At 39.3% G+C, this 26,380-nt stretch overlaps 1 protein-coding gene across 1 annotated transcript in view; it reads right to left on the bottom strand.

Annotated features, from left to right (window-relative positions):
- The window catches only part of APOO (apolipoprotein O), a 67,389-nt gene that overhangs the window by 18,587 nt on the left and 22,422 nt on the right, over window positions 1-26,380 (bottom strand). Inside the window, exons 2-7 of the mRNA XM_018043998.1 lie at window positions 23,513-23,620; window positions 21,991-22,110; window positions 19,425-19,479; window positions 16,671-16,766; window positions 11,820-11,911; window positions 8,359-8,439 (exon numbers count right to left, since the gene is read on the bottom strand). Of these exons, the coding sequence (XP_017899487.1) occupies window positions 8,359-8,439; window positions 11,820-11,911; window positions 16,671-16,766; window positions 19,425-19,479; window positions 21,991-22,110; window positions 23,513-23,620 (552 nt within the window). The remainder of the gene's footprint in view (window positions 1-8,358; window positions 8,440-11,819; window positions 11,912-16,670; window positions 16,767-19,424; window positions 19,480-21,990; window positions 22,111-23,512; window positions 23,621-26,380) is intronic.

Here is a 26,380-nt window from a genome sequence, read left to right as displayed (position 1 = left end):
AACCACTTAGAGCCAAGATTATCCCAAAATACATCCTATGGGTGAGGGGCCTGGTGCCATTCTAAGTTTTGAGACATTCCTTTCTTTCATTAACAGACTGCTGGTGACTATATAACATCCAGCTAAAGACTAACAGGGGGGTACTCTTTCTGCCCCCTTCTGATACCTATGTCAGAAGCTTTTTCTATCTCCTTTATACTTTAATAAAACTTTGTTACACAAAAGCTCTGAGCGATCAAGCCTCATCTCTGGCCCCAGATTAAATTCTTCTCCTCCGGGGGCCAAAAATCCCGGCGTCATAATTCAACAACAACCTTTCATCACTTCATGGCCAACAGATGGGGAAAAAATGGGAACAGTGGCAGACTTTATTTTCTTGGGCTCCAAAATCACTGCAGAGAGTGACTGCAGCCATGAAATTAAAAGATGCTTGCTTCTTGGAAGAAAAGCTATGACAAACCTAGACAGCATATTAAAAGCAGAGACATGACTTTGCTAACAAAGGTCCATATAATCAAAGTTATGGTTTTTCCAGAAATCATGTATGGATATGAGAGTTGGACCATCAAGAACACTGAGTGCCAAAGAATTGATGCTTTTGAACTGTGGTGTTGGAGAAGACTCTTCAGAGTCCCTTGGCCAGCAAGATGATCAAACCAGTCAATCCTAAAGGAAATCAATCCTGAATACCCACTGCAAGGATGGATGCTGAAGCCGAAGCTCCAATACGTTGGCTACCTGATGCAGAGCTGACTCAATGGAAAAGATCCTGATGCTGGGAAAGATTGAAGGCAAAAGGAGAAGATGACACAGGATGAGATGGTTGGATAGCATCACCATTTCAATGGACATGAGTTTGAGCAAACTCTGGAAGATGGTGAAGGACAGGGAAGCCTGACATGCTGTAGTCCATTGGGTCACAAAGAGTCGGACATGACTGAGCGACTGAACAACAAATAATAGAACCTGCTTCACAGACTCTTCCTGAGCAAAGAGGTTAGCACCCAGGGACAAGCTCCCAGCAAGTACTCCATAAATGTCACATATCCTATGTGGTAGGTCACTTAACTTTTTCAATGAGGAAATAAAAGGTAAGGAAAAATGACCTGTCAAAACCCCAATGGAATTCCAGTTCACTGGATGTGGTAGGCAGAATAATGGCCTCCCCAGAGGTGTTTGCATCCTAACCCTGGAACCTGTGACTGTGGTACTGTACATGGCAAAGGAGAATTACAGTGGCGCTGGAGTTAAGGTGGCAAAGCAGCTGACTTTACGATAGGGAGATTATCTTGGATTATCTAGGTTGGCCCAGGTGAATCACATGGGTTCCTATAGTGTAAGAGAACAGAAGACAGGGTCAAAGAAACAGGACGTGAACAGGGCTCATCTGCAGAGGCTGGCTTTGGAGACAGAGGAAGAGGGCTGGGAGACACAGAATGCTGCAGCCTCTAGAGGCTGCGAACTGCCCTCAGCTGACAGCCAGCAAAGCAGACTTTGATCCTATAACCGCCAAGAAACTTAATTCTGTCAACAACCTGAATGAGCAGGAAGCAGATTCTCCCCTGGAACCTCCAGAAAGGAATGCAGGAATCAAGGACAACTTGATTTAGCACTGGACGTCTAACCTACAGAGTCTAAGAAAATAGATTTGCATTCCTCTCAGTCAGTAAATGTGGTCATTTGTTACGGCAGCAAATAGCAAACTAAAACAGATACAAGGACTTTTGACTAATGAGTATAATAAGCTCTATGGCTCCATTTTCCATCAGGAGATGTTACCTTCTCCCGTGCAAATGTCACATGACATCTATCATGGCTACCATGTCTAAAGTTGGTCCATTTTCTCTGCTTCTGACATGGATAAACCCACTGAATCCTCGAAACAACCCCCATTTACCAGAGCACCAGAGCAATTTCCCAAGGTTCCCTGGTGGCTCAGCTGGTAAAGACTCTGCCTGCAATCCGGGAGACCTGGGTTCAATGCCTCAGTTGGGACGATCCCCTGGAGAAGACCCACTCTGGTCTTCTGGCCTAGAGAATTCCATGGACTCTATAGTCCATGGGGTCGCAAAGAGTCGGACTCAACTGAGCCACTTTCACTCACTCAAGGATTGTAAGAGGTGGGGGTGGGGTGGGAGTTGGAGAAGAGCCTGGCGTGTCCACTATGGAGTCCACTCTCTTGGCTACCAGGTCACGCTGCATCCTGCCTCGTCTATGTTTTCTGATACCAAAAGTGTATGTCTTTCAAAAAAAGGAGAGACTTTTTCTTTCAGGATTTCTTACTTTTTATTTTGCTAAGTAATATTGTTTTTAAAGAACAAAAGAAAACTCATTGCCTAGTACCTTTATTTCTTAGCATTTTAATAACAAAAGCTAGAATGGGCAGAAATTCAGAACAAATTTAGCTTTACAGAAAACCCACTATATTGTCCTTATTTTTATTTTATTGTGGTAAGAACACTTAATATGAGATCTGCTCTCCTGACAAATTTTAATGCTAACTATAGGCATATGCTGTACAGCAGATCTCTAGAATTATCCATCTTGTATAACTGAAATTTTATACCCATTAAATAGCAACTCCCCATTTTCCCCTCACCCCCAGGCCCTGGCAACCACCATTCTACTCTGCTTTTATAAATCTGACTGTTTTAGATACTTCATGTAAGTGAACTCAAACAGTATTTCTCCTGTGACTGCCTTATTTCAGAGATGATCATTTTAAAATCATATCACTTACAGCTGAACTTGAGTGTGTTTAGAAAGCTGAGGAATTTTGAATGGAGGAAGAGAAAACAAGATTTACTCAGGATGGTGGCCACTGTTTCCCTTTTATTTTCCTGCTGAGCTAGCAAAGGCTTGAATACAACTATTAAAAGCTCAGCATTAGAAATTCTGCTCAGTGTTCACATTAGTAACAGGTTTATATTTCTTTATATTTTCCTGCCCTACAAAGAAGTATCAAGTTCTTGGCTTTTAGTTATTGTTGGTCTTTAACAGTCATTTTATAATTCTTTGATAGTAAATTGTCACAAGTTTGTAAAACCTACTGAAAATTAAACATGACTTTTACTGAAACACATTGCTGTGTTTGGTTAATTTAGAAGACAATTCCAAAAGGGCCATCTGTGACCCTGGGGCCTGACACCCACCACTGGCCTCCATCTCTGAAACTTAGACTTTGGGCTGGGACTATTCTGAAGGGGTTTCAGATTAGCAATGAACAATCAATGAATAGTTTCCTGCTTTTATTAAATGCCTGGAGTCAATGAGTGAAAACTGTAATGGAAGTGATCTATGAATCAACTATATTAAGAACTCCTGATCATCATCAAAAGACACCAAAACTGAAAAGACTAGCCTCAAACCGGGAGAAGACATCTGCAAACATGTGACCACAATATTAGTATCTAGGAAAAAATGAAGGCTTTTACATCAATCATTAAGAGAGGAACTAATGACCCACATAAAAAATGCCAAAAGACATGAACAGGTATTTAAAGAAGAAACCAATAAACATGTGAAAAGATGTTCAACCTCATTAGTAATCAAAGGAATGTACACTAAAACAACAAAGAGAAATTCTGAGACCACTGTGACATGCCAGACAGCCAGGAAACTATTGCAGAGTTCTTGCATCACATCAGAAGGACACAGAGCCAGCTTCTACCAGCCAAAATGAGCAACCTGAACTCCAACAAGGATAAGAATTACAAAGCATTCAAACCCAAATATGTTTAAATCGACAAATTCAAAATGATTGTTAAAAAAAAAAAAACTAGTTGGAGACATTCTGAGGATGTGAGGGAACAAATTTATTATTCTGAAAGCCAGACAAATCCAAGAGAAAAAGCTGAGCATTTATCTTGTCTTTCTTATAACTAACTAACTAGCTTATGAGGGGAAGGAGTTCTTTATTCAAGTGCTCTAGCTATCATGTGAAAATTAAATGACAGAAATAGAATATCACCATTTTCCAACTCCCAGTGAATCCATGAGTCTAGGCATTGATCTTCAACAGCCACTAATACCAAACTGGTAAAGTGAAGCAAAAACTTAGGTGCCTGCATAGACCTATAGCCTTGCCAACTGGATTAACACAAACTTGATTAGGCAGCCTGTGGACCCAGCAGCCAATCTTCAGGAAATGTAGAGAAGAGAGGAACACTTTCAACTGTGTGTTGAAAGTGTTGAAAGAGGAACACTTTCAACTAAGTGTGTAATCAGTAAAACCCAAACTGTTGGAAACTCTACAGGTCCAACATGTCAGGTTCTTTCAACAGACACAGTGTAAGGAAAATAAGAGGATAGAAGGAGAAACTGTAGATTAAAAGTGACTTAGAAGGGGAAAAAAGCCTTAAAAGAAATATTAAATCAGAAATAATAGTGGGCAAGACTAAACAGGCAGGGATAGATACTTAGGTGATAAAGCTATTAATAGTTGAAGGAAAGTACATTATTGGGGCAACTAAGGAAATCTGACTATGGACTGCATATTAGATAACACCTACGTAAATAAAGAAATGGCAACTTTCCTGAGCATGATAATGGTATTGTGGTTCTATCAGTAAATGACCATATTCTTTGGAAATACATGCTGAATTAGATATGTGTAGAAAGCGCCATATCTGTAAGTCTCAAACGGTTCAGAAAAATAAAATACAGATGTGTGAGTGCCCAAGCATGTGTGAAAAGACAGACAAAGCAAATGCAGCAAAATGGTGACTGGTGAATCTGAGTGAAGGGTATGTTCATTATACTATTCCTGCAACTGTTCTGCAGTTCTGAATTTTTTTTTTCAAAACAAAAATTGGGGAACAAAACAAAGCCACACATACACCCCACAGTGAAAAACTACTTCAAAGGTACCAGATTGGCAAAAATAGAAAACTTGTCATCTAGTAAAATTGATGTGCAGACCCTATGAACTAGGAATCTCAGCCTAGAAAGACTCTTAATAAACCATGACACATGTCAAAAATATGCTCACAGCTGTGTGTGCAACAACAATATACTGAAAACCACCCAACTAGCCATCAACATGGGATTTTCCCACAAAGAAATATTCTATAGCAGTATAAATTAATAAACTACGGCCATACACAGCCCATAAAAATAATGCTTAGGGAACAAAACAACTTGCAAATAATACATATAGTAAGACTCCATCTAGATAAACTATATATTTATTTATATGTGTATCTGATATAGTTACTTATGTTAAAAGGCAAAAAATAGGCAAGCTGAACTACAGTGTTTTAGAATAAATATGTATGTGGGTAAACTACAAGAAAAGTTTAAAGAAGAACAAAGGAATAAAAACTTCAAAATTCTGGATAGTGGTTCTCTCTGGGTAGAAAGAGGGGCATAGGAAGAAGTTGAAAGACATCGGTAATTTCCTATTTTTAAAGATGGATGGTTGGTTGGTATATGAATGGTCATTATATTGTTGGATTTTAAACTGTAAATATACATATACACAGTTATTGTACATTTATTTTATATATTCTTTTATCTCAAAAAAAGGAAAAAACCCTGACCCACTATGACGACAATATTTCTGGACACACCCATCTTTGCTTCACAGTTCTGCCAAAGCAAAGAATTCATTTTAGCTGAAGCAGATTAATTCCTCTTCACCAACCAATCACAGAACTGAAAGATCACCTCATTCCAATTTCATTGGTAGAAGACTCACTGCAAACATTTAGAATTAATTCCTGAAAGGGAAAAGGGATGTGGCGGACCAAAAAATGCCACAGATTTCCTTAGGGTTTTTGAGAGCAATACAGCTCCATGGGAAATAATTAAGAACTGAACCATCATTCATGCCACTTAAAATTTCAGGGCCCCATTTTAAACACAATGGCCACAAATTTCTTTTGACTATTTACAACCTAAAGTATGTATATCTGTTACATGATTGTAGTACAAACAATTACAAATCAGACTGTGCTGAATTTGAGACTGGTAATTAAAGCCTGACTTGAAAATCAATTTCTAAACATGCTAAGAAACAAACAAAAATCTCCTCCATGAAGTGTTCCCCAATTCACTTCAAAGAGTTCCTGAGCTCCAAAAGATTCCTGTTCCAGGGTAGCTTAAATTTTTACTCTCATTAGTAAAGAAAAACAAACAAAAAACACTGAAACCCACAAAGTCCAACAAGTGGGGGCAGGGAAATCAATAAAAAACAAAAGCATTTCACTGTCAAATAATTCCCCAAATCTAAGTACATCAAATCTTGAATTAATAAGGCCTTCTGATATTTTTCACTTAGAACTTGTGCTAAATGTTTAAGTTGTCAATATCCATTTTATTACTTTATTTTATTTTATCTCTATTTTATTACTTTATTACAGATAGCTTTCAGGAGAATTGTGCTTTGAGAGTAAATGAGTGGAACTCTCAGTGATGTTCAAGAGGGCAAGGGCACAGACAGGAGACCAGAGAGGATATATAGACCAACCTCAGGCTAATTAGGCATCTTTACTACCTCACTCCCCATATCCAACGTTTTCAAACAGTCATAAAGTGCTGGCCTGTTCAGCCTGCATTCCAACCACAGTCCAGTTGGTGAGCACGTGTCTACCTGACACCACAGTGAATGCTCAGATTCCCAGGCGACACCCCCACACCATGGCTTTTGTGTGCATCAATTCCGTACTGACATCACAGCGAGCACGCAGAACTGAGGTGGTTTCATTTTCCGCATTTCTTTCTAAGGCTGTGTGTGTATAGCTTTCCTGACAGTCTACTTCCTTTCTCATATTAAACTCAGTGTGGACTTAAGGAATTTTTTAAACAGGAAAGAGAGCTTCCAAAGAAAATGTCAGAGAAATGAAAATAAAACTATGAGTGTTTATTCTTTAAAATGGATTGCCAAAGGGCACTTGATACTAATATACAACTTCCTACTCAAAAGCTAGCTGGTTTTAAACAGGCTCAATAGAGGTTAATTCCTTTAGAAATCACCAGTACAAAACCCAGTCTTACGATTTCACTGGAAGACTATTTATGTAACTAATGAGAAGGACTTATAATTTATTCTACAATGTTACTTTCAAGTTCCAGTTCGAAATCCTGGACTTTAATTTTGAGACAGATATTTATATTTTTTTAAAAGAGTACTTTGATTTGAGATGACCAGAATCAAGTGTTCTATGATAAGGTATGTTAATAATAAGAACCCTAATTCTTCTTCATTGAGCTGTGCCTCTGAGTGCTCAGAGAAGACATGATGCCTTGTTCTACACTTACTCTTCCTTATCAGAAGAGAGAGAATGTTCCAGCAAACATGGGCAACACTTATCAGCTAAGTGGCTGTGAGAAGAGACCAAAAATGGCATGTCTTTATAATTCCACAACCTCTTCCCCTCTGATGCTCGCCTACGAGTCAGTAGAGTGGCCTGTAACTGGTGGCTGGGCCCCTATATGCCCTTAACAGGGCTCAGAGGCTACGGAATGAACAGATACAGTACTGATAAAGCAAAGAATGGAGCCTATGATGAGTGAAATAGCAAGAGGAGGAGTCTCGGCTATTTGTCTTCTGCTGGGAACATACCCTGTTTCCATCTATTCTAGTTTTGATAAAACTTTCAGATAATATGCAACACTCTGAACAAACTGTAAATACTACAGAGCAGAAATTATGGTCTAAGACTAAAGTGGAATGCATTCTATGATCCCCACTTATATTTGTTAGGACCAAACAGGCGCCATGACAGGCTTCAGGGGGCCAAGGTAGGCCTAAGTTTCCTTTACAGAGGGGCTGAGTTATTGCCAAGGAGGAGCCGAGATCATCCTCCGCTGGCGCCAGGACTCGACCAATCAGTGTACTCCCTGTAGCCTGGTTCAGGCTTATCAGGATGAGGATGAAAACCCCCTGAGAAAGCCCGCGCGCGCGCGGAAATCTAGCCAATTAGTAGATGCTAAGGAACCCTTGCAACCAATCCGCCCCTGCCAATTCCCTGTCTTTGTCTTAACCCTATAAATACTGCTGTAATTCAGGGCCCAGGGCCCTTGTTCCACTCCACTGCGTTGGATGAAACTTGGCCCTGGCTCGAGCTAGCAATAAATTCCCTTTTTGCGTTTGCATTGCTGTGGATGTCTTGTTCTCTCAGTTCTGGGGATTGGGACCTTGGGCATAACAATATTCAGCCCTGCTAAAAACAATCAAATGCATAGAAGTCCTATTGCTCCTCCAATAAAGGCCACCCGAGAATCTGAGCCACAAGCATAAGGAAATACAAACACAAAAAGCAGGAGCAAGCAACAGGGTTATCAAGAATTTTATAAAACCTGAGAGAAACCACACATTTAAACTGAAAGGAAGATAATGAAAAAGATCTTTCTCACCTTTTGAAAGTTCTCCTTCCACAAATCTTCTACGACAATGTATCCTCGTAAACCCCAGTCATACAATTTCTCTCCACTGACCTTGAAATAAAATATAAAAGATCCATTGCTATTCCATATATGAAGTGGTAAGGAAGAGAATTTATTGCTTTCTTTTGTCCCGTTTCCAAAAGAACCGTGTTTAAGCATACAACTACCACAGGAATCTTGGTTGAACATACACATTAAAACTATACAATGTAAGCAAATAAAAGATAGCCAAGAATGATGGGGTAAGAAGAAAAAATAGTTTGCCTATGTATAGCTACTGTTTAAAATAATGTGCCATAAATTATAGGTGTATATTTCAACCTTTCACAATTTCAAGGGAAAAAATGTGGGAAAAAATGCTGATATGAGAAATTCCTAAAAAAGCAGATAAAAAAGAAGGCTTCTACCTATCACATCTAGCACATAACAGCCAACCAAGTCTCAAGCCAGCCAAACTCAAGATGAAACTCATTCATTCATTTTAGGGGCTAGGTAAAAAAACAAGTGAGCCCACTAAAGATGGTCAGTCTTCCCAGATCCCTCAAAACATAAAAGTCTTTGAGTTTTTATAGGACTTTTGCTGTCTGCTCCAAAATCCTTTCTACAACATGCAGAAAGGTAGGCTCCAGGGTCAGAGAATATTTTGGGATAAGTGAGCTCCCTACCTTAAAAGGTGCTGATCCACCTTTGGCCTGCTGACTTCAATTATTGGAAACTTTTTTAAAAACTATTGAGCTTTCTTAAAAAGAAACTTCCAATAATTTGCATTCATTGGTCCTATTATGACAATATTGATTAGTTTTCTACATGAAACTACTTTGATTTTCTGAAAGCAGTTATTATTCTCTTCCAAGTTTTTATAATCATTTGTCTCTATATAGCATTTTACTTTACCAAGCACATTCACATGATTTATCTCTATTCTATATAACAATCCTATATGGTAAGTAGGCAAAGATTATTAGGATATATTCAGAGGCCAAATGACTCATCCAAGGTCACAATGCTAGTAAATCCAGCATTTGGCTGCAACATACTGGTTTCTTACAAGTTATATTCTTCCAGTTGTGCCAACTGTTCTTAAAATATGATATGATTCTCAGACTCATTGGTAGATGTAACAAGTATTTACTATCAGTATGGCACTGTTCTCAGTGTTATAAATTTCTGAGAGAAAAATAATATTCGCCCATCACTTTCAGAGTTTTCTGACAATACTATTCTCCAAACACTACTGAACAGAAAACAAAACATAAGTGATTAAGTGGCTTGTCCAAGGTCATGGCATTCATCAGGAGGAAAAAAAAGAGGAAATAGAAAAGAAACTGTGAAATAGGAACTAATTCTCTTTCAATCACTGATGTTTGTTTTGTTTTATTGTGCAAAATACACATAATATAAAATTTACCATTTCAACCACTTCTAGGTGTGCAATTCAGTGGTAATTACATTCACAATGTTATGTGACCATCACCACCACTATTTTCAGAACTTTTTCATCATTCCAAACAGATCACTAATGTTTTATATCTCGTGAAAACAGTTAATTGCTTTGTTCTGGCTTACTCTAGGTACAAAAAAAAAAAAAGACAAAACTCCTTCCCACTGACTTTAAAAATAAATTAGAATACAACCCAGATTTGTATGCTACCATCTTGGTTGTGAATACAAAAAATTCTTTTGCAATGCATGCTGTGGCATGGAAGATAAAAAAAAAGACCTCTACTCAGAGGGCTACTACATATGCTTCTCAACCACCAGCCAATTTACTATTTAAACCATAACAGACTGAGATGATGTTTGATTATTTTTGTGATCTAGGGTAGGAAGACATGGTTCACTGTTCCAGAGCTGGGACTGAAGCAGACAGAGGATCAGTAACTGCCTCCAGGACTGCTATAAACAACGCCAAACCCATGTTATAAAGATTGTACTGGTATTTGCCACCAAAGCCAACAATTTCCCACAGCTGGATCCACTGGGCTCCCACCTACAACTGCAGCACCATCCAGGAATCTAGACTTGATGATAGTGTAAGGACTCCAGGGGGCACAGTGTCTGGTTGGACTGACTCAGAGCTTCAGGAACTAGTTCTGGTGATGGCACTGCTCTTCTTCCTAGAAACCAGTCTCAGTGTGATATGGCAGTTCTAGCAAATGAATCCCCTTCTCCAAATGGGGACCTCAAAACTTTAAGTCAGCCTCGTTCTTGCCAGTTTTCCAAGGGATTTCATGTGTACAGTCCCTCCAAGTCCAGACACCACTGCCCTGAGGGAGTCTAGTCTTTATCAGTGGTTCTCAAATATGGGCTTGCAAAAACCCTACAGAGGGCCTGCTAAAACACAGAATGCTGGCCCTAACTCTCAGTGTCTGAGTCAACATATCTGGGTTGGGGCCTGAAAACTTGCATTTCTAGTAAGTTCTAATAAGTCCCTGATCCCACTGATCCAGGGACTACAGTCTGAGAATTGCTGGTCCAGCTGTTATGGACTGAACTGTGTCCCCCAGGACTCATGTGTTGAAGCCCTAGCCCACAATGTGACTGTTTGGAGAAAGGGCCTTTAAAGAGGTAATTAAGGTCAAGTGAAGTCATAAGGGTGGAGCGCTAATCCACTGGTGTCATTATAAGACAAGGATGACACATCAGGGAAGTGTGCGTACAGTGACAAGGCTACACAAGGACACGGAGAAGGTGGCCATCTGCAGTCAAGGAGAGAGGCCTCAGGAGAAACCAACCCTGCTGACATCTTGCTCTTGGGCTTCCAGCCTTCAGAACTGTGAGAAAATAAATTTCTACTATTTAAGCCTCACAGGCTGTGGTATTTTGTCATGGCAGATTGAGCTGACGAAGGCATCAGCTGTACTCATGTCTCGGCCACTATGTTCTACCTGCCAGGATGCCATCAAGCTGAGGCCTCAAGGGTAAGAAAGGAGCAGCCAACTGACAGCCCTAAAAAGGGTGTTCCCAACAGAGCGAACTGCACTCCCTGAAGTCCTCAGCAAGGAAAGTGAGGCTGGCACCAGACGAGGGGGAAGGCGCAGAGGGCCAGAGCACAAGGCCCATGCCTACAACGCCAAGGCGGGCAGGCTATAACCAGGTACACCCAACCTGAGAATGATCTGTAAACACCAACTCTGGAATTTGAGTCTCTAGGCTTCATGTAATTCTGCAAAACAGGTATATTAAATTTTCTTTGATTAATATTTGAATTAGCTTGCCTTCTCTGAACACTGACATTGAAAGGAGGGCCAGAACTGAGGTATACAGTGGAGAAAATCATTAAAATTTGCTGCAAAACCATTTAAATCTATATGTGCAAAGAAATTTTACTCTGGTGTAAAAAAGTCTGCAAAATAAAATTAGATGAAGCAGTAAACCCATACATACATGAGCAAGAACAAGGGACATGCAAGCTTACCAATATAACTTACCTGGACAAATACAATGGCTTGTTGTGGATAATAAAGAGAGGCAGCAAATCCCATGAAACCAGGTGGATATACCAGCTTCTTTATCTTTGAACCTATTAAATAAAAGGTTGTGGACACCATCAGAGGATTTATTATCTCTATCATCACAGTTTGCTTTGTACATCTAACACTGTGTAAGACTCCTCCACACCATGCCAGTGCCAAATTGCTGTGGTTAGGGCAACTCTCCAGACAAAATCTTAAAAGGGGCACAAGGTACCTCTAAAGAAATGCCATGGATTTGCTGCTGAAAGCCAAGACAGCTGGTGTAACGGCAAGTGCGTGTTAGTGGAGAGAGTCCAGCCTCGCTCAGGTGGGCCTTGTCACCACTCCCCTTTAAGGTCAGTTCCCTCTCAGCTCACCCAGAAAGAGAACCTGCTTCCCAGCAAGCCCCATTTATATGTAAAAAGTTCTTATTAGAGTTTCAATCGCCTTACCGGAAAGGTGAAGAAAGCTCACAACATAAAAGAGAACATCAAGACAAGAAAGACAAAAATGACCAAAGGAAAAAGAACTTAAAACCAAATTAAACTTGTTCTTAGGTATCATCAATAAATTTAAGAAGCTACTGCATTAAAAGAAAAATGAGCTCTGTGAAACAGAGCAGAAAAGAGCTCTTGGAAATGACCAAAGTAAAATAATTCAGAAGAAGAAAATAATCAAGAATATATAAGAGGAATCTGATAGGGGCTCCCCAGATGGCTCAGTGGTAAAGAATCTGCCTCCAAGTGCAGGAGACGCAGGTTCGATCCCTGGGTTGGGAAGATCTCATGGAGAAGGAAATGGCAATCCACTCCAATATTCTCTCCTGGGAAACCCCATGGACAGAGGAGCCTGGTGGGCTACAGTCCATGGGATTGCGAAGAGTTGGGCACAACTGAGCGACTGAGCACTGTGCACAGAGAAAGCTGAATAGGCAGCTGCTCTTGAGTTTCTAGCTCCAACTGGTGCACACAATGAGCCGGGGGGTCCTAGAAGTTCTGGAAGGAAGTACAATCCCCTGCTTCCCTGCCTGTTTCCACTCCCACACTTCCCAAGAAGCCAGTGATGTAGACTGTAACTGGCAGCATGGCCAGAGGGAACTTCCAAAAGGCGACAACAAAGGGCAACAACTACCTGCCCTCCTTGAGTGGCCTGGCTGGGCCTACTTCCTCTGAATAATCATCCATTCATCTCTCTTCCAGAGAGATACCTCTTGTCATCACCACGGTCCTAGCCACCCTCATCACCATTATCTGCTAAATGCCCAAGAAACCTATCCGTATGATCCAGCAATCCCTCTTCCGAGTGTATATCCAAAGGAAATGAAGTCAGTAACCTGAAATACCTCATGTTCATTGCAGCATTATTCACAATAGTCAACACATGAAAACATACTAAATGTCTGGAGTGGAGGAATGGATAAAGAAACTGTGGTATACATTTGCAATGGAATATTATTAAGCCTTTAAAAATAAGGACATTCTTTCATGTGCAAAAATACAGATGAACCTAGAGGACATTATGCTAAGTGAAATAATTCAGACAGAGAAAGAAAAAACAGCACATGATTTCACTGATATGTAGAAGCTAAAAAAGTCAAATATACAGAAGCAAAGACTAGAAGGGTGGCTACCAAGAGTAGGGAGGTGCAAGAAATGTGGAGATATTGGTCAAAAGATACAAAGATGCAGTTATGTAGGATGAGTAAGTCTAGAGATCTAATGTGCAGTATGATAACTACAGTTAATAATACTGAACCCTGGACATTTACTGAGAGGGGATTTCAGATGCTCTCATGACAAAAAAGGTAACTATGTGAGAAGATATATTAGCGAGCTCCACTCCAGTAATCATTTCACTATTTATACACATATGTTGTTGCTGCTGTTGTTCAGTCGCCCAGTCGGACTCTTTGCTACCCCATGGACTGCAACACACCAGGCCACTCTGTCCCTCACCATCTCCTGAAATTTGCCCAAGTTCATGTCCATTGCACTGGTGATGCCATGCAGCCATCTTATCTTCTGACACCCTCTTCTTCTTCTGCCCTCAATCTTTTCAGCATCAGGGACTCTTCCAATGAGTCAGCTGTTCCCATCAGATGACCAAAATACTGGAGTTTCAACTTCAGTATCAGTCCTTCCAACAAGTATTCAGGGTTGATTTCCCTTAAGAGTGACTGGTTTGATCTCCTTGCTGTCCAAAGGACTCTCAGGAATCTTCTCCAGCATCACAGTTCGAAGGTGTCAATTCTTCAGTGCTCTGTCTTCCTTACAGTCCAGCTCTCACAACCGTACATGACTACTGGGAAGACCATAGCCTCGACTATACGGACTTTTGTCAGTAGAGTAATGTCTCTGCTTTTCAGCACACTGTCTAGGTATGTCGTAGCTTTCCTGCCAAGAAGCAACCGTCTTCTGATTTCCTGGCTGCAGTCACCTTCCATAGTGATTTTGGAGCCCAAGAGGAAATCTGTCACTACTTCCACCTTTCCCCCCTCTATCTGCCATGAAGTAATGGGGCCAGATGCCATGATCTTAGTTTTTTAAATACTTAGTTTTAAGCCGGCTCTTTCACTCTCCTCCTTCACCCTTATCAGGAGGTCCTTTAGTTCCTCTTTGCTTTCTGCCATTAGAGTGAGATCATCCGCATATCTGAGGCTGTTGATGTTTCTCCCACCTATCTTGATTCCAGGTTGTAACTCATCCAGCCCGGCATTTCTCATAATGTGCTCAGTGTATAGATTAAACAAATAGGGTGACAGCAGACAGCCCTGTCATATACATATATACATATCAAAACATCACTTTGTATACCTTAAATACATATATATTTTTATTACAGATTATTTTCCTACTTTAAGTACAACATACTCTATAATAATTAATATTACTTTACAAAATGGGAAGGGGGGAAATTATGCTTGAAAGGATAAACAATTGCCTAGCATTTTAGAGATATTTACTATCAAAAAAAAAGTCCTAATTATAAATGAAACCTGTCTATTGAGTTGTCAAGCCCTGGTTAATTTGTATACAGGCAATTCATACAACTGTGTGTACTTAAGAAAAAAAACTGAATTTCTTTATTTAAAAAATAAAATAAAATGATATTAAAATAAATACAATGTTTGAAAAAAGAAAGAAAAGAAATCCTACCAGGACAGACTTAGCCCATCATACTGCTGCCAGCATCTACCTAAAGGGGCCTGCAAGTCACTCTGACCACCCATAAACATACTTACCCTCCCACTCATTTTGCTTAGGAAGCCCCACCCAGTGGTGTTTACCTCTGGCTCCTGTATCCCAGCACCCATGGGGAAAGATCTATTGTACAGTATGTGTGCATGTGTACTTTTCTGGAAAAGAATTAAGGTTTTAAAGTATTTTAATACAACTAGAGTCCTCTCAGGAAAAGGAAAAAGAGAGGGGAACATCTAAACAAACAAGCAAATAAAGACAAAGGCAAAGGCCCCACAGCAGCAGATGTCCTTCCGCTGCTGGTCTGCTCAGGAGAGCACAGCTCCCAGTCGTCCTCCGGACGGCCAGCCCAGCGGATGTGCGGAGGATGAACACAGTGCGGAGCGCACGCCTGGCACAGAGAGCAGTAAAACTGTCCCATGTGCTCTCCCCACGGAGAGGGAAGGAGGAAGCTAAGCTCATTTGACTCCACATTCCTGGCTCCCTACAGCCAGTCAACATTCCAACACCCTGGCCTTGGGATCTCCATAAATTCTAAACACTATCTAAATAAGATAGGAATGCTTTTTTGGACAGCTTTATAGAAGGAGGGGAAAGAAGTTTGGGACAAAAAGCTGATTCAACTATTGCCGGAGTCGATTAGCAAAAATAAACTCTGCTTTTAATTCTTATATATTCTGCGCCAAATGGGAGGAGGACACAGGAACTACAACAGGACAGCATTCTTCCATATCATAAAAGAACGGTTAAGGCATATATAGAAAGGTTCTTAATATTGAGAAACGGTTATCAAACTAGTCTCTATAGTCATCTCTTATGGCAACCTGATTACAGGGTTCATAATCTTTCTAATTTAGATATTTCTGTAATCTGAATTTTACAACCAGTGAAACTTCCAAGTAGTTCATAACAAATTCATCTCATTATGGTAAAGTATTTTATCATCCTGTATTTCCTATAAATACTTTGTAATCCAGTAGTAAAGTGTAGTAATATCTCTAAGTTGATATTTGTTAGCTTTTAACTTTAAGTATTTTAAAAGATTTTTTTCTCATCACTGACTGAAGCTATAAGACATCAAGAAATTATAAGCTCTCTATGAAATCACTGTACTGTGATTAACAGCCTGATTTTTTTTTACTTTCTAATCTTTTATATTACAAAAAAATACTACGTTGTACAACCTTGAACATATGCCATTCTACATGTGTAAATAACATCTAAGAGGTAACTGCCAGAATTCCAGCCAATTAGCCTGATCTTAAGAGTGAAATATTTAGAAACAGTTTCTCAGGTGTGACAGGTCTTAGTTAACAAAAGTTCACTTTCTGCACTGAAGAGCAACAGGAATCTGACCAAGTAAATGAAGTAAATGTGCCTATGAAGGATAACTAACTTCTTTAAATCAAAAGTACACAATTTTTTTCATTTTATTTTTTTACAATTTCTATATATTTTTAAAATCAAATATACTGGAGAAGATAATCGTATCAATTTTACACAAAGAAGGCCATATGCAGAAGCCAACTCATTATTCCAAAAACTGATAAATGAAAACAAAGAACCAAACATATACCTTATCTCTGATTTATGAATTTTTTTCTTAAAAAAACTATAAAATTGTACCTACCTCTAGCCAAAACGAGTCCAACAACTCCAGCAAAACCAATAACACCAAGTCTTGGAAAAAATCCAGGAGGTGCATTTTGGAGATAGTCATAGCTGTCTACAATAGAATCAGACCAGAAAACAGTACCATAAATTGCTCATTAATAAATAAAACACATATACCAAGTATATTCCAATTAAAAATAAATAAAAATGAACAAAAAGAACGAAACAAGAAGCCATATATAAAACTATATGTAGTATCAAATACTTTTCAAATAATGTAGTCTGCTGTTAATATGCTTCAACAAGTTCTTTTTATGTGAGAGATAAACATGATTTACTAGTCAAATAGCAAGTATCCAATTCTCAAACACTTTTTAGTCTGATGATAATCTGATTATCATCTGATAACATTAGATTATCTTCATAATTCTTGAAGGCAACAGATCTGAATCAATTATTTATAAGGGGAGAAATACAAATACAGGAATCTCTCGCTATTCAAACACAGGATTAGAATAAACTTGGATAAATCTTTGGACAGATGTGTCACTGTCTGAAGCTTTGCTGATCGCTCTCTAAAACTCAGAAACCAAATAGACTCAGGGGAAAAAAAAACGTATCTTCTGCCATCTGAATTCATTATTCAGACTCAAGAAATGAAAAATCTAAACACTGAAGGAAACTTGTAGTGCAAGTACATGCGGGAAATAGTCACTGTTGATGGATAAATACAAACAAATGCAACATGTGAGCCTATTTGCCACGCCTGAGCATGCCTGATGACCTCATTTGCACGACGCCTCCTCAGAACTCCTTCCCTGACTGCTTCCATCTCCCCAATCTCTGTTAAACTAGTCTCTTTCCTCTGTACCTTCGATGGTGGTCTACGACTGCCTCTGTATTTGAGATAGTATTGGACACTTTATTATATGCACCTCAGTGGTTGTGACCACTGTCTTCCTCAGCCTCTCTCTTCAATGCCTGCCATGGTGGTGACTTAACAAATGAAAGTCGAACCGAACTAACTGGAATACTCTGTAATTCTCTCCTCCAGATAAGACTAGACACATGCCAGTTTTCCTTTCCTTGGGTTCTTTGAGAACTGTGGTGATCATTTTAAATACTGCTATAGGGTTTGTGCTGCTGCTAAGTCGGTTCAGTTGTGTCCGACTCTGTGCGACCCCATAGACGGCAGCCCACCAGGCTCCTCCATCCCTGGGATTCTCCAGGCAAGAACACTGGAGTGGGTTGCCATTTCCTTCTCCAATGCGTGAAAGTGAAGTTGCTCAGTCATGTCTGACTCTTCGTGACCCCATGGACTATAGCCCATCCACGGGGTTTTCCAGGCAAGAGTACTGGAGTGGGGTGCCATTGCCTTCTCCAATAGGGTTTGTGCTGTTTGCACCAATTCCTGTCTTGCCTTTAACCTGATTTTAACTTGCCTGGGTCATTTGAGGCAATTTTCTACTTCTCTTTATTTTTGCCTACCAGCATGTTATTTTCAACTGTAGCCATGAACACAGAGCAGGTGATAGGACACCCACATCCCTTGGTGAGCTGAGCCAAAGCAGGAAAATCACAAAGAAATGGGACTCTAAGACTGCACTGAAGCTGAAGTCCAGCTTCTAGTTAACACATCTTGGCTGTGACTGCTGGGAAATGGACTGGTTTCCTTGGCAGACAACAACGCAACTCATAATGGAATGTTTCTTCTTAAGAGCCGTTGCAGTAACTGAGTCCAAGAGAAGGAAAAAAAGACTCATATTGCAAATACTGCTTACTTCTATGGGAAATGACAGGTGACAACAAAGAGATCACCTGAGTCACACAGAGATAAAAGATCAGGACATCTTTAGCTTCCTGAGGGAAAAAAAGAAGGTAACAAAGTACCTAATTGCCAGAGTTATTATGAGGATTCTACATCAATTAATACTTGCAAGTCACATAGATTAGCTCCTGATACTTAATAAGCACTGAATAACTGTTTTTAAAATTAAGATATTAATCCACATGAATGATTTAAAGAACTGGTAAGCCACTAATATGTCTATCTTCAAAGGAAGACTTTGTTTATATGGTAGGTAGTATCAGGGGTATTAGCACATCAATGCTCTGATGATCTTCACAGAGAAATAAATTGTACTCATGTTTATTCTGTCATGGAAACCAACACTTGTAAAAAGAAGAGGATGACTGGTTTAGATGCCCAATAAAGGGAATGAAATATGATCAATGTCTATTAATTCCCTAATATTAGTTGAACACAAGACTGTGAAATCAGTTTATGGGTGTATGTGTTAAGTGAATGTGAAAAACAATTAAAGACGATAAAAAAACAAATGAAAACATGTAAGAACACGTGAACCATGCAATAAAGCCTTTCCTAAGCACACTAGCCTAGTTCCTTCCTGCATCTAGACTTCTATAACATGTGTTAACAGTCATACCAATGAGCAATCCTGATTCCGAAAACCTATAGATGAGCTAGGACACTGCATCTGGAAACAGATTAAAAAAGAAAATCCAGTGTATCTGGACCGGCTATGTCAACAATCCTAATGATCCTGAAGAGACTTACCTGAATGGGGACACTAGTTTCCTGAAATCTGATGGAAAAAACAGATCCTCTTTCCAGAAATATCCAAGTAGCTCTAAAATTCTACATATAATTTTAAGGAATTCACAGATCCCCTGGAGTCCATCCACAGAATACCAGTTAAAACATACAATGTCAAACAAACTGACTGTGCCTAATTAAAAATCAACTTACCTAACCCCCATTGAACCAAACTTTGCATCTTGGGCTTATTTTGGGAGTACTTTTCCTAAAAAGATATAAAACAGAATGAATAGACTTTGTTGATTAGAAAGTAACAATAAATATGTATTTGTCTTTACTGAATAAATTATCATGTTATTAGCACTTCTTGAACAAAGGGATTTACTGTCTATCTGAGGGGTTTTGTGTTGTTTTTTTTCTTTTGTAATTTCCTGTTCACCACAAATTGCTTAGTAGAATGGCTTATTATTGCCACAGGAAGCAAAGATTTCAAATAGAGTGGTTTCAACAACCCAGCCTTTTTATTCTTCTACTGAGACTGAAGAGGATGAAAAACACTCAATCCCCTTGATAATTAAAGTAGAAATCCTTTCCCTGTGAGAGTAAATCTTTCATATTAAGTCTATCTCCTGATTTGCCATGATTTTAGAGCCTGTATCTGAAAACTGCCCATTTGAAGCAGAAATGACCCGATTTAATGTGACAAAGGAGTCTATATCCAGATTTGGAGACATGTACCCCAATCCTGAGCAAATGAAGTATTAACATTCTCTTAATAATAATAAAAAGACTTTTTACACGAACATCAGATGATCCTAAAGAAAACAAGGAACTAGGCTAGAAAGTATCCACCTTCAAGAAGTCTACAGTAAAAAATGGAAAAAGAGATATGTGGGTATTAGAAGATATCAGAACCAGCTGCCACTTGGAAAATGATTTGTTTATTTTAACTCAGTTCAACTCAGAGCAAGTTATACTAATACTGTTAAATGGCCTTAAATAATAAATGCTGAATTATTATTAGGGGAGGACATAAAGGACATTAAAAAAAAAAGCCCAAGTGCTGCTTCATTAAAATCCATTATTAGTTTTTTCTACACATAAAAAAAGAAAAGCTACAGATCAATGTCTAGACTGACTGCCCACTTCTTCTGCTAGCATAATCCGTTAACTATGAAGAAAAACTAAATCAGTTCTTAAGAATTAGAATCAGTTCTAATTTAAGAAAATTAAATTAGTTCTTAAAGAAAGGGACTAGAACTTGTAGGTCTGAAAATGGAGTCAGGAATGAAAAGTATTTTCATTCATGAAGAGTTTAATGTACAGGAAAATAAAACTAGTATAATCACAAAAAAGCTTTTTACTTATAAGCAGTACTTATAAACAGTACAAATAAACATGTTGATTACTATTCTGTCAGCTTCAAAGGCATTTTGCTGCACTAAGCATCAAGCACAGACAAGAAAGTGAAAAACAAAAAGCAACCTTAGGTTGAAAGGTAAAGAGACAAAGTACTTTTAACCACAAAAAAAAAAAAAAGAGCAAGAGAGAAATAATAGTAGTCATGTAGTCATGCCTACACGGTACAAAAATATTTGCAAATGTGCTGACCTTATCTTAACCACCAGCAGATGATTTAAAAATCTTCTAGAACAAGAGAATAAAGTCTAAATGTGTTACAGCACATTATGTGTAAAGTCTTTGGGTATTTCATAACTCTATAATATGGTTATGATACTCTAGTATTATGGCCTAATTTATGTTGCTGACAGGGTCTATGTTTACCATTTTCTTTCTAAATTGGTGAACAAAAGTTCAGCACTGGCACAGACAGTGGAAATTTAAAATTTTAAAAGATCTGGATGAAAATTGAGTTTATAAATCTCAATCAAAGTAAATCTAGACCACAGCACACACATCTACATTCTGTTACTTTGTCATCAATTTTCAAAATCAAGTATGGCAAATATATAGATCAAAGTCCACAGAAACATTCTGTAGCCGGTAAGCTTCAGTTTCCAATGGTAAAAGCTGCAGATATGCTTTCACGAAAGTAATGACATGTCTGATCTAAAACCTGAGCAGCACAAGTCAATCTGTAGATGCAGATCTTTGATCACTAGAGGAAACATTTCAGTACTCAAACATGTAATTCCACCCTCTTTTAGTTATCTACTCTCTATTATTACATTTGAAATGCTCTGTACCCATCCTGCTTAAAGTGGTACTGACTTACAGAATCTCTGTGAGGAGAGAAACCTCCTAACTTTAATATATGTAAATGTTTGCATTGTACCCTTTTCCTCCTACTGAAGTTCCAGTCCCAGTATCTTCCCTGGTGTAATGTTTTCATAGCCATGACCAACAAGATAGGTACCATGGGGGAATTCCCTGCTGGTCCAGTGGTTAGGACTCAGAGCTTTCACGGCTATGGCTGAGGTTTAAGCCCTGGTTGGGGAACTAAAAGATCCCCAAGCCAAGCAGGCCTGGCCAAAAAGAAAAGATAAGTACCATGGGCCTCTGCTCTCTAGGCAATGTGACACTCTCTGCCCAGTGGGAAGGAAATTCTCTCCGCAGCTATGGCAACAGCTGCCACCAGGAAGTTAGGGCTCTCTGCTCTCTTCCAGAGATGGCACTGATGAACATTTTTAAGTTGGGCACTCTTTAACTTGGGGTCCTTTGTTGTGCCTTTTTCTGAAAACTTAGAGCCAATATAGACTTTTCACTACTGACTCTAAACAGAAATACATTCATTCTATTTTCAGAACAGCTGTACCTGACACCAACTTGTATATGGTTCACAATAATGTCGGAGATGAGAGATGCTTTCTTCAAGTTGGGTCCTTGGTTCTTCCACATATTTAGACTGATCCTCAGGAACGGAGTAGAGTGAAAGCTGTAAAGATTGACAAACAAAACAGAAAAAAATGAAGAAGGGTATACAGAAATGAAATAATAATCAACTGTCAAATTTACAAGCATCATATTTCTAGTAATTCATGAACTACAGTGACTAAGGATTACATGCACCCTGAACCTTGCTTTAGACCATCTTTGTACCATACTTACTTTCTTAATATGGCCTAGGCCAAGAGAGCAGGGCTCTTATGAGGTGTCGTAGCCTCCTCCGTCCCTGCTTGTAGCAGACAAAGCAGCCCTCTTCACCCATTTTATATACTGGTATCTGTTATTTCACCTTAGATTTAGTTAGAAAAAAAGGATTCTATTATTCTAAAGGGTGGGTGGTGGGATAGGAAAAAAAGCCTGAGAGTAACTGAAGAGTCAGTCTAGACTTGGCTCTAGTCTAGTCTATTCTAGTCATCTTCTAATGATAAGTCTAACGCTAATGAAAGCAGGAAAGCAGGTTTGTTCCCCAGGCAGAGAGGAAATGTTTCAGAGCCACCACGGGCTGCCTTCTTCACCCTCAAAGATGCCATTCCCCCAAGGCCTGAAAAGAAGAGAGTAAAGGGCAAAAAAAATAAGCTATTTAGCTTTATGTAAACACCATTCAAGTAACCATGATCATGACTGAAGGTAGATCTTTATGATACTTTACTCAGAGTATTTTAGTTTCAAAAGAAACCAAATAGCCAAAATAATCAGTGGGAAGTAGAGACAAAAGGGAATGTAAACAATGGAGAGATGATTTCTTGTTTTATATATTCAATATTTATTGAGCATCTACTTATAAGCCTCTATGGGCTTCCCTGGTGGCTCAGAGGTTAAAGCATCTGCCTCCAATGCTGGAGACCCGGGTTCGATCCCTGGGTCAGGAAGATCCCCTGGAGAAGGAAATGGTAACCCACTCCAGTACTCTTGCCTGGAGAATCCCATGGACAGAGGAGCCTGGCAGGCTACAGTCCATGGGGTCGCAAAGAGTCAGACACGACTGAGAGACTTCACTTCACTTATAAACCTCTAATCCAGCCAAGAAGCAGGATGAGCCCTGGTCTTTAATTGCTTAGGAGAGGAAAAAATGTGAATGTTTTCCTGGCTTAATAAGCAGTCTAGAAGCAGGAAGATCACTTAGAAGTGACTTGTGCTTACAATTTACTGGGATAGAGCAGTTTTCCCAGTAAAAATCTAAGAAATATTCCTTAATTATCCCCTTAGCTAAGTACCATTAATTAAAGTTGAAAAAGCCATAGTGTAGCAGCATCCCACATATAAAAACAAACTATAAGGAAATATATTTCCTCCTTTTAAATATCTTCCGAATTGTTATATCTTCCTGATAGTCAATTTGTATCCTTCCCAAAGTAACTATCAGATATTCAAAACATATCACAACATATTACCTCATTAACCTTCACAGTATCTTTGTGAGGTGAGTCCTTTTTTGATGATGCATAGACCTTGAAGGTGAGCAGGCTCAGGCTGGCCGGCCCCACGAACCTCTGAATTACCTGAAACACAGAAGCAATTTAAGCTTTCTCCCAATTCTCCAAACTGAAGGTGTGTAACGTGGGCACACTTGCAATCTCAGCCACTTCTGCTCCAAAAGGCTTACTGTACGTTATGGGAAATAAATGTATTCTTGAAGTTTTATGGAAGTCAGAACCTAAAAAACGTGTCCTCATGGACTCAAAATTCCAAGTCACCTTTATCTTCATTTCCAAAAGACAGTAGTTCCTGAGTTTTCTACTTAGCTTTTTAAGTAAAATAAAAGATACAGCACACACACACACACACACCCCCCAATTAACAGGGAAAGGAGTTTTTAATGATCTCACCAATTGATTCATTGAACAGAGTGAAGATCCTTTCTGTAATTCTAAGAATGAAATGTTCAGCAGCCCTTGCTTTCCATTCCTACCCAGAGCTGCTCTCCGCTAATCCCAGTTCCTGAACTCACACTCTTTCTGTGCCTTGCTCTCCCTGACCAGGTCACTCATGCCCATGGCTTCAACACAAAGCCAGCGACTCCCAGACATGCAACCCCAGGCCAGAGCTTTCTTCTGAGCTCTCAACTCACTTATCTTATTACTTCTGGACATTTCCACTTGGATGGGACACAAGCTCCCAACACCAAACACACCCAAAACCAGCTCATCAGGATCGTGACTGTGCCTCCAAGTCTATATGAGGCCTGATAGGTGAATGTGTGCTGTAGAATCAAGAAAAGTCTTAAAAAATAATACATTAAAAAAATTAATACACAGCACTTGACCATCTTGAATCTTTCCACCTGAAATGCCCACTCTTCATCTACTTTTTCTCTCAGGAATGGTGCCACCCTCCAACTAGACAACCCAATCAGAAACTCTAAGGTCATCTCCACACCCCCCATCCTATTGGTTATTAAGTCCTGGTAATTCTGCCTGTTAAAAGAACTTAATTTACTCTCTCCTCTTTTCTTCTCTCCTTGGACCCTTGTTTCTTTCCTGGATTGTTTCAACAGTTAATTCTAACTGTTCACCTGGCCCTCTCAATGACTCAAACCACCACACTGCAAACCTGAGTATCTTTTACCCGTATTTGAGACCCTTTGGTATTTATTACCTAGGACTTCTATGTAAGCCTAAGAGGCCCATTTATGATCTGACCCCAACCACCTTCTTAACTTCATCAGTCACTCTGCCTTTTCCCATAAAACTTGGACTCCTGCATTCTTCCCATACTGTTTTCCAGCTTTATGGGTTCATTCATGCTGGTTCCTCCATATAGAATGTTCTACACTTGCTTTGCTTTCTGTACAATTGCCCAGGAGCATAGAGGTTTATTGCTTGTCTTATTTATCCATTTATTTATGTCTATGAAGTTTTCACTCCCAAACTACAAGCCCTTTCAGGATGGGGCTGTGTCTCACCCTGTATTCCTCATGCCTACAACTGTGTTTAACACATTAAAAATGCTCAAGAATAGTTTCTGCCTACATGAAGGGACAGAAGACAGGCAAAAAGTAAATGAGTGATTGACCTGTTCTAATTACTCAGGCATGATTTAGCATCATGGAAATCCTGTTCCCGAGATTTGCAATGCCTGTAATGCGAAAGACTAGGTTAGTCAGAAATACTCACAAAGCATATAGTGCTAGTTAAAACCTCAAAAGGTCTGTTGAAATTTACGCCTGGAGTCACACACACACACAAGGAAATTCCCATATTTCAGAAGCAAACAAAGAGCTGAAAGCTATTTTTTTTAAAGAAATGGTTATTACTTAAACTGGTTTAAAAATAATGACTACACCCCAAAGCATTAAGTGGAATACTTGAAAGGTATTAATTTCCAGACAATACTGCCACTAATTTCTTTTGCTTTCAGGATAAAGGTTAGTGAGCCACTGCTGTCAGTATGCCCCTCCCCACTCCCCAGGAGATGGCCTATCAGGCTGCTGGTATCTGGAGGTGCCAACTCAGCGCTCTCTGCCCTCTGGGTCTGTTCAGACTACTGACAACACTGCTGATACTGGGGACTTTCCACTGAGCCAGCTGGCTGGCCCCATCCCGACTTTGTTCAATTCCCCTTCTTACCAGCAACAGTTGGTGCCTCATCCCTTTCCCACTTCCCCATCCAAGCATTCTGGGTACATGCTGACCCCTGTTTCCTCCTCATTTGATACAATGCCTTGTGTTGACCTTTTAAATTCTTGATTCCTGCTTTCAATCTTTAATCCTCCCTACTTTTCACATATTTCCTCTCGTAGCCTTCTACTGTTTTAATTTTCTACTTTTATGTTCTTAATGATTAATCTCACTCACTTTCATCTTTTATTTTCAATCTCAACTCATTTACTTTTAAAATTAAACATTTTGCTGGAATCTATATGCATTTTTCCAGTTCTACTGAGAACTAACCGGCACACATCACTGCCTAAGTTTGTTTTTAGATTCCATTTATAAGTGAGATCACATGATATTTGTCTTTCTGTCTTATTTCACTTAGGATAATGTCTTTAAGGTCCATCCTTGTTGTCACAAATGGTAGGATTTCATTTTTATGGCTGAACAATATTCCATTATATATATGTATGTGTGTGTGTGCACAATACACATACATTTCTTTATTTACTCATCTATCAATAGACACTTAGAGTGTTTCCTTGTCTTGGCTATTATAAATAACACTATGAACATGGGGGTGCAGATACCTTTTTGAGCTTGTGCTTTTGTGTCCCTTGGATATAGTCCTAGAAGTGGAATTGCTGGAGCACATGATAGTTCTGC

Source organism: Capra hircus (assembly GCF_001704415.2).
Source record: "Capra hircus breed San Clemente chromosome X unlocalized genomic scaffold, ASM170441v1, whole genome shotgun sequence".
Classification (NCBI taxonomy): Eukaryota; Metazoa; Chordata; class Mammalia; order Artiodactyla; family Bovidae; genus Capra; species Capra hircus.
This window is presented reverse-complemented; position numbering and strand designations above follow the sequence as displayed.